The sequence below is a fragment of the Pseudorca crassidens genome, chromosome 4, assembly GCF_039906515.1.
Source record: "Pseudorca crassidens isolate mPseCra1 chromosome 4, mPseCra1.hap1, whole genome shotgun sequence".
NCBI classification, from domain to species: domain Eukaryota; kingdom Metazoa; phylum Chordata; class Mammalia; order Artiodactyla; family Delphinidae; genus Pseudorca; species Pseudorca crassidens.
Genome location: NC_090299.1, coordinates 51,285,850 through 51,297,787, shown reverse-complemented (window position 1 = coordinate 51,297,787; position 11,938 = coordinate 51,285,850). Strand labels below are relative to the sequence as shown.

At 48.5% G+C, this 11,938-nt stretch overlaps 1 protein-coding gene across 1 annotated transcript in view; it reads left to right on the top strand.

Moving 5' to 3' along the window:
• The first annotated feature begins 2,266 nt into the window (after window positions 1-2,266).
• Window positions 2,267-11,938, top strand: part of CCDC149 (coiled-coil domain containing 149) — a 98,656-nt gene continuing 88,984 nt past the window's right edge. Inside the window, 1 exon segment of the mRNA XM_067735652.1 lies at window positions 2,267-2,479. Coding sequence (XP_067591753.1) covers window positions 2,432-2,479 — 48 coding nt within the window. The 5' untranslated portion in view covers window positions 2,267-2,431.

Here is an 11,938-nt window from a genome sequence, read left to right as displayed (position 1 = left end):
ACTTACTTCAGAGAAGGAAAGCCAGTAGGCGCAAAAAGTCGTCCAGAGAGTTGTCGCAAAGGTACATGATCCCTCTCCTGAAGGTCCCTTGGCTCCCAACAGCTTGCTGATTGTCCTGCGGCCTGAAATACCAGTGAAGGCTCCAAAGCCACAGCAGTACTGAAAGCCTCAGCTAAACATAGTAACTAGAAGGGGCGGGCTGCTTTCCCACCCGAATGCCAGCCGAGAGCAAGGCGCAGACCTCGAGGCAGTGGAAGGCAGATGGACCAAGTTATGCCCACTCTTCCTAAAGTCTATCTCATTGACAGGTTGGAATGAAACCAGATGGTTTGCCAGAGGGCAATATATTGGCAGACAGTACCTTTCTTCTTAGCATGAGACATCGATCAGGCTGTTAGGAACAAGTGTTTGGTGCTGAGTTAACCCTAGACATTCAACTCAGGGGTGACCTTCTTTCCACCCTCTTGGATTACAAAGAATGGATTAGGTGGCCCAGCTGGTCAGAATACCAGAAGCATTAGCTGTATTCTAGCCCCTTCTTTTTCTCTTGTTCCCTAGAGCACTTGTTTGCAAAACTTTAATGGTAAGCCTCGCAAATCCTCTAGGACAGGGACCGTGGTCTGCAATGCTATTGAATGTGTTCAGGATAAGTACAGGATTTGTACACAACAGGCACTGAATAAAAGTGCTACCTACTAGACTGGCTCCTTCCTGTAGCCCCTGGTCTGCCAGAATCTTCTTTAGATGAGGACCCAACAGGTCATGATGCCAGGGCTTCCAGAGAGAGTTCAGGCCATCCAGGCTCCTCATTAGTGGTGTCACCTCTTATATCAGTTATCTATTGTTATATAGTAAACCACCCCAAAACTTAGGGGCTTAAAACGACAACAGCTTATTTAGCACGTGCTCTGTAGGTCGGCAAATTGGGCAAGGCTCAGCTGGGTAGTTCTGCTGACCTCAGCTGGACTAATGCAGGCCGCTGGGGGTCAGTGGCCTCACTCACATGTGGCAGTTGGCTGGTTGTTGGCCACGAGTCCTTCATCATCCAGCAAGCTCTTCTGGGCTTGTTTCTATGGTGGTGATCAGAGGTTCCTAAGAGCGTAAGCAAGAATAAGCCCTACTGCACAGGTATTTTACAAGCCTCTTTGTGTAGCACACTTGCAAACATCACGTTAGCCAGAGCAAGTCACATGGCTGAGCCTAGAGTCAAAGACAGTGGGTGCGACATGGGAATTATGGACACCATTTTGCAAACAGCCAATAAAACAAGACCAACAATAGAATGCAATATTTCCACCTCCCAGGGGTAATACTTCATTTTCGGGTTTCCAAGAGGCTGGGAAGTGTCTCTGGGAGCTAGGAGTCCTCGTTGAGTCTCTGTTTCTCCACCTTTTCTCATAAATGGAGGTAACATCCATCCTGCAGGATCGATTCAGGATCAACAGGGACTAAAACAAATAGATGTTGGTTGCGATGTGTCCACAACTAAAATGGGTTCACAACTTCTCAACCTATATGCTCGTCTCTACAGGCAGCGCTTCTGCAAGTATGGAAAGCTCACTACTGGTAGTGGTTCAGGACAGGATTTTAGGTGGCTGGGGAAAACCACCTTGAATAATATTGACTCATGTGTGAAGATTCCCCTGTCCTCTGTAATTCCCTTTCAGCCCTTCCTCTTAGGAGAAAGTCTCAGTTTGATGCTAATATGTCTTCAACACCTCTCTTGACCCATGTTAAGCATCACACTCAGAGCTTTCGGTCCTATTTAGAATTCATTATCGTTTTATTTTCAATGTTTTTATTTATGACAGCTGATAATTTAAGAAATAGAAATAAACATTAGTAGCTTAAAAAACCATTTTAAATATGTAAGAACATGTGGTTCATTCATCCACAGGTTCAGCAAATATTTGTAGGGCACCTACTGTGTGCCAGGCCCTGTACCCAACATTCATCCGAGAGGGAAGCAACCCTCTGCCCAGGTGGGGCTTACATTCTAATGGTGAGAGCCGTGATAGTGGTCAGGGAATGGCTGGCTTTGGGGATTTACTTCTAGTGGGGGACGCCGAGCCGCCTCCCGCCGGGAGAGCAGTAATCCTGCGGTCAGCAGCTCGGCCGCCACGAGCGCGGGGTCCGGGGGCTGCGCGGGGCCCGGGGGCTTCGTGGCGCGGTCCTAGGCCGGCTCGGCGGCGGCTGTGGCCCGGCACCGACCGCGGCTCCTCCTCCCCTTCCTCCCGCGGAGGCTGACGTTGAGTCAACAGCGCGGGCGGCCGCAGGAGGCGGCGGCGCGGCGGCTCGGAGGCGCCGGGCCCTCTCGGGGCCGCGCGGGGCCCGGGTGGAGGAGGCGACGGCGGCGGCGCGGCGGGAGGAGGAGGGCGCAGAGGAGGAGGGTGGCGTCCATGAGGCCGGCCCGTGCCTGGAGGAGGAGGCCATGAACGGCGACCGGACCGAGAGCGACTGGCAGGGGCTGGTGAGCGAGGTGAGGCCGAGGCGCCGGCCGGGCGGGATGGGCCGGACCGAGCGGTCCCCAGCCCCGAGCCCGCGCCCCCCGGGTGGCCGAGCCGGGCGGGGACTCGCGGGGGACGCGCACCCCGCGGCCTCGGCTGGCTGCTCTCATGCGCCCCTCCAGGTGCGCCGTTCCTCCCGCCCTTTGCGGTCTGCCCGGGCGCCACTTTCTTCCAGGCCAGCTGGTGCCAGCCTTTGGGGAGGGGCCTTCCCTCCGGGCAGGGCTGGGCACTGGATTGGCGAGAGGAGAGCGGGGATCCGGGAGTGGGAGCCAAGCCCCACCTGCCTTCTCGGTTGCCGCTGTTTTGGAGCCAAGCGATTGGACGCCCAGTGCTGAAGCGGAAAGGTGGTGCCAGGGGGAAATCCGGGTTCTGGGGCCACGGCCGGGCCAGGTGGAATCACCTGCAGCGGAGCTTTGTGGGGGAGGGGAGTTCCATAGGGTCCTCCGTAGCCTTCGTTCATTCAGTTATTCAATTAAGTCAACACGTTTACCGTGGGCCTTCTGTGTGTAAGGTGGCGCGCCGTTTATCAAAGGAGTGAAACACTGGTGCAGAAGTCATTCGATTTGTGGAAGCAGAGAATACCGTGCCTTCCCCCCCACCCCCGCCCCCCGGCCCAGCGATTTTGTCAGAAACACCCCTGGGGTCGGCTTTTGGACTCCTATGCTATTCCCTCTTCAGCCCACCCTAAGAATGGTTTGGCCTGGGAGGGGCTGCCTGACTTCTCCAGGTGAGAGAGAGTGCTGGTGTCTCCCCCTCACAGGTAAATTGTTCGTCCTGACTTAACCACCATTTGTGATGGCGTTAGCCACTTACCCAGCTGTGCCGACCACGCCCCGGAAATTCTCCATTCTCTCCCTCCTGAGAACCATCCCCGTCCCCAAGGCCAGCTTGGGCCTCCGTTTTCTTACTTCTATACGCACAATGCAGGGTGTAATGGTTTGCTGGCTTCCTTCCCACGTTGGGTGCTGGAAGGGAAACGTTGTACCGTCTTTCTCCTTTCACCATTTCCTGGGCCTCCAGGTCAGTCTGATAACAGTACTTAATGTCCAGTGTATGCAAAGCGTTGTATTTCTGAAGGGGAATGGGGAATAGACTGTCACAGCTTCTCCCCAAGTTCAGTTTGTTCCCTCTTGATCTGTATGTAATAACTGGACAGTATTATCATATGTTGTCATGCAGCCTGTCCCCATCTCCTCTGTCAGGCTTTATGTTAAGGGACAGATCCTCTGGGGATCTTTTCTCTTGGCTCGTCAAGAATCATACCCAGTGGTCAAGGAGGCTGGAGGTGGTTCTTCATGGAAGTCCAGTGCTGGGCTCTGAAATAGCAGAATGTTCACTACTCCAGCAAATACTTGTCAAATGCCTATTAGGAGTCAGGTACAATGGCTCGGTATTTTGGGATACAATGGCCAGGAAGACAGATGACCCCTTCTGCCCTCAAAGAACTCCTGAAGCATATGGTATAGTGTGGAAGGAGAGTCACACCATAAACACTAAGAGAATCCTAAAGGGTGGACTGGGAAGGATGGGAAACCAAAGAAGGAAGTTCTTATTGGCATGGCTGTCCCTGGACCGAGGGTGCCTCTGTCTTGCCCTGACCACACAGTATTGCAGTCTAATGGTCTCCCCACTAGGCTGTGTATTTTATTTGGTTTTGTCCCAGGTGCCCACACGCTGAGCTCCATACACAGCAGGTGCTCAAAAAATGCTTGTAGAATAAGTCAAGATCCGGATATGGGTCTTTCCGTAGTTGTCCTTCCTATCCCAGCTCTGTATCTCCAGAGTAATGCTGTCTTGCCTTCAGACATTCGTTAAAGCTTAGGACGCAGAGGGCCCTCAGCTCGGGGCTGTGGGATGTGAAAATGAATGCAAGGCGCTTCCCACCTTCATAAGAGCTAACGGCCATTCCCCAAGTCCATCCTTCATATTTAACATTTACACAGCCTCATAGTCACAATGGTATAAGGTAGGAATTATTTCTTATCTTACAGATAAGGAAACTGTGGCCCAAACATGCTAAGGAACTCGCTCAGAGCCTCACATCTGGAGGGGGCAGAAGTTGAACCCTGGTGCCTGACTCCAGAGCTTGGGATCATTAGGCCGCACTTTGTATCTTTTTTTTTTTTTTGCGGTACGCGGGCCGCTCACTGTCTTGGCCTCTCCCGTTGCGGAGCACAGGCTCCCGACGCGCAGGCTTAGTGGCCATAGCTCACGGGCCCAGCAGCTCCGCGGCATGTGGGATCCTCCCGGACCGGGGCACGAACCCGTGTCCCCTGCATTGGCAGGCGGACTCTCAACCACTGTGCCACCAGGGAAGCCCCACACTTTGTATCTTAATCACCAGTTCATCTGTGTGTATCTTCCCCTAGACAGCAGATTCTCAAAGGAGGGGTCTATGTCTTATTCATCTTTGAATCCTCAGCAACTGGATCATTGTTGCTCAGAGGACGATTTACAGATCATCAGAGTCATTTTGGGAGCAAAGAGTAAAAAGAGTCACTTGGCATTTGGGGGAAAAAAATACAAGTTTCTGGGTCTCTCCTCAAATCCACAGTAGTGCACTGAATTGTGTTCTTCCCCCCATGGCTACATCTAAGTCCTAACGTCCCAGTAGCTATAATAAGCCCTTATTTGGTCACAGGGTCTTTGCAGATATAATCAAGCTAAGGAACTCAAAATGAGATCATCCTGGATTTAGGATGGGCCCTAAATCTAATGATTAGTGTTCTTAAGAGAAAGTAGAGATAGATTTGAGACACAGAGATACAAGGGAGAAGCCTATGGGGAAGCAGAGACACACAGAGAGGAAGTCCATGTGAAGAGGCGGAAACTGGAGATGGGCAGCGACAGCCAAGGGATGCCAAGGGCTGCCAGCAGCCACCAGAAGCTGGGAGAGGCTTGGAATAGATTCTCCCTCAGAGCCTCCGGAAGGAACCAATCCTGCTGACACCTTGATTTTGGACTTCTGGCCTCCACAACTGTGAGAGAATACATTTCTGTGTTACAAGCCGCCCAGTTTGTAGTGATTTGCTGTGGCAACCACAGGAAACGAATTCCCTTACTTCATGAAAGTGCCTGGGGGTGTAGCCCCAAATCTGCTTTTGTTGCAAAGGGAGCTCACCAGGGGATTCCCCTGCACGCTCAAGTTCAGTTGCCTGGGCTTCCGTGGGCGTGGAGAAATCGTGTTGGCCCTAGGCAAGTAGGATTCAAGGAAGAGAATGGTCCGCGGCTAGTGGCGTTTGAAAGTGACTTTGGAAGCCAGTGGAAGGAACTGGGGAAGGCATCACCACCCATGTAACCTGGGTCAAATGGGCTCCAGTCTGTTTCTACAGAAGTCCCCGGTTCTACCTCCCACCCTGGGCCCACACTCCATGGCCCTTCCTGCCCAGAGCCCTGTGCTCTCTTTCAATCAGTTTGCTTCCTCGGCTTGCCTCTAGGAAGCAGTTTTCATTTAAATGATCCTATAGAGATCAGTTTTATTTTCACATTTTTAGCATAACAAGCTGAAATTACAGCCTTCTCTCAGGTCGTGAAGTAAACACGGCCATGCGTGTAAAAGGGGTGTGGCTTCTGTTCTATTCTGGAAATTAAATGTCTGGGGAGGGGGAAGCATTCTTCTCATCACCACCTGAGGTGATCTTTCAAATCAGGGGGAAATCTTGAAACGCAGTCGTGCAGACAATCCGTAACTTTATTTCTAAGATAAAAATCCTGGTCATCTCTCAGCCTACTGCCCTGCGATAAACCATGACTAATTCAGTTTCACTATTTGAATTTTGGTGAATTAATTAGATAGCAATCGGTCCTGTATTCCGTGAGCATGCTGTATGCAGTGAGTGACTAGGAGGCAGATATAGAAGATGGTTAAGCCTGGGCCTCTGCCCGAAGTAGAGCCGCTGACATTTGGGGAGGGAAGCTGAACAGGCTTGCAGTCTGAGCCTGTGGATAAGGGCGCAGCTTTGGGTCTTGTTTGTTGACTGAGAACTGAGAGTAAGTCTTGGCGGTACTTCTTTCTCGGTGCAAAACCCAACCCAAGCGGGTTCAGCTCAAAGGGAATTTATCAGCTGATATTGTGGGTTGAATTGTGTCCCCGAAAAGATATATTCAAGTCCTAACGTCCTCCCCCCAATACCTGTGAATATGACCCTATTTGGAAACAATCTTGCAGATGTTCTCAAGATGAGGTCATTTGAGTGGGTTCCTAATCCAATGACCAGTGTCCTTATAAGAAGAGGGAAGTTTGGCTGCACAAAGGGAAGACGATGTGAAGACACAGAGGAAGGAAGGCCGGGTGATGACAGAGGCAGAGATTGGAGTTATGCTACCACAAACCAAGGAAAGCCAAAGATTGCTGGCAGCTACCAGAAGCTAGGAGGAGGCAAGGAAGGGTCTTCCCCTAGAGTCTTATTAGGGATCCTGGCCCTATCGACACTTTGATTTTGAGCCTCTGACCTCCAGGACTATCAGAAATTAATTTCTATTGTTTCAAGCCACCCAGCTTACGCAGTTTGTTACAGCGCCTCCAGCAAACTAACACAGCTGCCGTGACTAATCATTCCAAGATAGGGGTGGTGTGGGGCACAGCTGGATTCAGTGCTCAAACAGATGCTTTCTCTCCATCTTAGGCTCTGCTTGGGGCCTGACTTCAGTCTCAGCCTCCCACCCTCTCAAGCTCAAGTCCAGAGGGGAAGACAGAAACTCTTTTGCAGGAGACCCCATAGAACCCCAGGAATCACTCCCTTTGCACCCACTTAGATCCCCCACCTGCCCTGGAGGAAGTTATTCAGGAGCACGGCGACCTGTCTCAGGCCTGCAGTTGTGCACGGGGCCCTGCCCAGGCCACATGGACTGAGAGTGGGTCAGGGGGGTGGGAACAATTGCCAGAAGAAGGGGAATGGGTGTTGAGAGAATCACCGTGCCATGCAACTCCTCCGAGCCTCATTTTTCTCATCTTTAAACAGGATCGTAAAGCACCTACTCGTAGGTGCTCTAATTTGAGGATCCAGTGAAATCATGCTCGTTCGTGTTTTGCTGTCTTCCTGGCAAGCAGTAAATGTTCAGCAAACATTAGTACAGTGAGGTTGGAGCTCAGGGCACAAACTCAGGTGTTCACAAACCGAAAACTTTATTTTGCTATAACACCTTAATTATGATTACAAACTCCCCTTGTAAGGCGGTAGGGGGGAACGTAATCTGGATTGGAATCACACCTCTGCCTGAACTTGTATTTGAGTTCTAGGGGTGGTAAGCAGTACTCAGCCACTGGCAGGGGTGATGGGGTAGGAGGCACACAACTGGTCTGGGCTAGTTTTGTTTAGCCACACTCTCCTCATTTCAGTCTAGCATCTGGTCATTGGTCACTGTCAGTCACTGTTGTGTCTGCCCTTGTTCCCCTCTTCTGGCCCTTTGGTGTCTGTACCAGACCCATGCTACTTTGGGTGAATGAAGAACAAGGTGATCTACTGCTACTTCACTACTCTGGGCATGGGGGGCTTTGCTCCCTTGCCCAAGGTGGGGGAATTCAGTCGTGTTCTGCTGTCTCTGAATCACTCCTGAGCTGAGGGAAACTTTGAGAAACCATGGTGCAATTTTCCGCATAGACACACCACACTACACGAGGCTGGGTCCGGGGAATTGGGGATTATTTTTTACTTCCTAAGAAAGAAGGGTATATTTTTTAGGGTAAAGTCTAAGCCACTTAACAAAGATACCTACTCCCAAAATATAGTGGTTTCAGTGAGGTAGATATTTAGGTCTCTTTCGTGTCATAGTGTGGTTGTCCAGGCTGGGAGAGCAGCCCTGCTCCATGAGTCATTTAAGAACCCAGGTTTCTCCCATCTTGTTTCTCTACTGTTTCTTAGGGGATGGTCCTCAACTGTATAGTTAAAGCTAGGTTGTTGCCGTGTTTTGTCCCAGTCCATGGAAAGGGGAAGGAGAGAAAGGGGAAGTCCAGGGCAAAGGGCTTTTCTTTAATTAGGGATGACTAGAGAGCTATACATATCACTTCTCACATCCCATTTGTCTGAGTGTAGTCACATGGCCACATGTAGCTGCAAGGGAGGCTAGGAAATGTCATCTTAAGCTGGGTATGCCCAACTTAAATTTGGGAGGGTTCTATTAAAAAGTTAGAAAGGTATACAGGACAGGAAAAACAAACTTATAAAGGGAAAAAAAGGATAAATTGGACTTTATCAAAATAAAAAATGTCTGCTCTTTGAAATACTCTGTTAAAAAAAAATGAAAAGACAAGCCACAGATGAGAAATTTTGTGCAGAACACATATCTTATATCCAGAATATACAAAGAACTCTCATAACACAATAGTAAGAAAACAATCTAATTTTTAAAATGGGCAAAAGAGTTAAATAGACACTGCACTAAAGAAGAGATTCAGATGGTAAATAAGCACATGAACAGATACGCAGCATCGTCAGCCATAAGGAAAATGTAAGTTAAAGCCACAATAAGATGCCACAACGAATCTGTTAGAACGGAAAAACAGACACAGAAAGAAAAAATGGGAAAACCAAGTGCTGATAAGGATGCAGAGTGACTGGAAGTCTCCTACGTTGCTAGAGGAATAAAAAATGGTACAACCACTTTTGAAAACAGTCTTACAAGTTCTCATAAAGTCAAACCTACACTAAACCCAACAGCCCAGCAATCCTACTCATAGGTGTTGACCCAAGAGAAATGAAGACACGTGTCCACACAAAATCCTGTATGTGACTGTTTATAGCAGTTTTATTTATAATTGCTGAAAACTGGAAACACAACAGTGTCCACTAACTGGCATGTGGATAAATTGCTACATCCACATCATAGAATCCTGCTTAGCATTAAGATGGAACAGACTACTGATGCATGCAGAAACATGTCAAGTGAAAGCAGGCAGAGACTCAAATGCACTGACTGTAAGATTCCACTTATATGAAATTCTTGAAAAGGCACAACGGAAAGGACAGAAAAACCAATCAGTGGTTGCCAGAGCCTGGAGTGAGTGAACAGATTGACTGCAAGGGAACACGAGGGAGCTTTTTAGAGTGATGGACATAGTCTATGCCTTGATTGATGGCTACATGATTGTATAAGTTTGTTAAAATCCATAGACCTGTACACCTCAAAAGGGTGATTTTTTTTCTCTACGTAAATTATGCCTCAGTAAACTTAAGTCTTTAAAAAGGGGCGGAATGGATATTGAAGACAGTCATCACTATAGAGAACTTTACTCTTTACCTCCCTGATTCCCCAACTCATCAGGTTTCCGTCAAAACTAGCCACGGCCGCTACATCTCAGTCCCACTGTCCTTACTCCACTCTCCTGACACCAGGCTGATAAGTGTTCATTCTTAGACATTCAATGATAACCAGGCTCTCTTTCCTTGCATGCTGTCTGCCTTTTCCTCAAATTTGGAGATCTTTTCTAGTCTTTTGGAGAGTCATGGGGGAGGGAGTTATGGGGAGACTCTTCTTTGCTCTGGTATCTTCTGGTGAAGGACAAGGCCTTCAAAACTGAAAAGCCAGTCACTTTGCTACCAGTGTTCCGCTGAGCACTCTCTTCCTTGGAGAAGGCAAAATGTCTGGCTTTTAAAAGGGAGAGAGAGGGGCTTCCCTGGTGGAGCAGTGGTTAAGAATCCACCTGCCAATGCAGGGGACACAGGTTCGAGCCCTGGTCCGGGAAGATCCCACATGCCATGGAGCAACTAAGCCTGTGCACCACAACTACTGAGACTGTGCTCTAGAGCCCGCGAGCCACAACTGCTGAGTCTGCGTGCCACAACTACTGAAGCCCGTGTGCCTAGAGCCCGTGCTCTGCAACAAGAGAAGCCACTGCAGTGAGAAGTCTGCACACCGCAATGAAGGGTAGCCCCCGCTCTCTGCAACTAGAGAAAGCCTGCGCGCAGCAACGAAGGCCCAATGCAGCCAAAAATAAAATAAATAAATTTATTTTAAAAATAGATAAAAAATAAAAGGGAGAGGGATATGTAGAGAGTAACAGGGTAGGAGTTATAGGAATTTGAGGCAAGGTAAGTAGAGTACCATTTAATATTTCAAAGCATTATTCACATTCATAATACTAAATGAAAAAAATAGTGCAAAATAATGAACAATATATCTTAGATACATATATAGGCAGTTGGTGAAGCTGAAGAAGTGGGGAAAAGCTTCTTAGAAGAAGTAGAACTGGGTCCCTCCGCTTTGGCTGAAGAGAGCATGGTGGTGGTGACAGGAAGCAGGCCTGAGCACTGGACTGGTGGTTGGCCTTTGAGGAAATGCTCCAGATAAAGCCTGAAACTAGTGGGTTGAGGTATAGCAGAAATGGCGGTTGGATAGCCAGGGTAGACCAGATGGTGAACAACTTCAAAAGCAAGACAGAAGGGTGTACTCTAATGTAGCTGGTAATAGCCTCTGAAAGTTTTTTTAGCTAGAGTGTAAGTTGATGAAAGTACTTGGGAAAGATTCATTTCCACTGAACTCAGTAATCACCGAGCCTTTGTCATTCACAAGGCACTGTGCCAGGCAGCGGGAATATAAAGACAAATTTGGTAGCTCTCCCAGGAGTCAGGGAAAGACAAGTGAAGATGAGCTACCAGTAATCTAGTCTCTTCTCTGTCACCATCAATATTCCCAATTACCTCTATTGCACCTAGGTCATACCACTTATCATATGGTTCTTTGATAAACCCTTGACTTCTCTCTCTCTCCACTGGGCCCAAAAGATCTTGAACTCCTTGAGGGTAGGGACCACATGTTATTAATTTGTGACCTTAACGCTTCACACTGTACCTTGCCCTTTGTAGGTACTCAGTGAGTGTAGAATATGTGAATGCTTGAATATTTGAATAAATGAAGTGATAAGGAGTTATGGCATCAGTGGAGAGAGAGAAAAAGGGATGGCTATGAGACAGATTTTAAAGGAAGACCCATACAGGATTTCATAGCCAATTGGATCGGGAAGATGCAATAGCATGAGTCCAAGATGACCCTCGAAGTGTGGCTGGAGAGTGGTGGTGATGGGTCTGACAGAGGGTTGGGGGTAACTGAGTCTGGTGAGAAGAGGACAAGTTCTGCTTAGAGCTCCGCATTGTTCAGAGTTTCCTAGGAGTGCTTGAACTCTTGCGAGGCAAGCTTAGTGCTTCCTGGGAACATTTTTGATGAGCAGCTATCCTCATAGTGGCAGGCTAATTTTAGAGTAAGTTTATTAAAATTAGCATGTGGGGGAAAGTGAGCACAACTGCTATTTTTAAGTAATGGGATTCATGTTCTCTCCTGTGCAGGGAAATTCGCATATGTGCTTCTAAAATTGACAATTGCTACTCTTATCATGTTAAAAAAATTAATTTAGTGACTTTCACATTGAATAAAATACATTGGCTGAAGATAAGAAGAGGACTTTGGCTAGTCCCTGAATGAAAATGACCAGAGTGAGC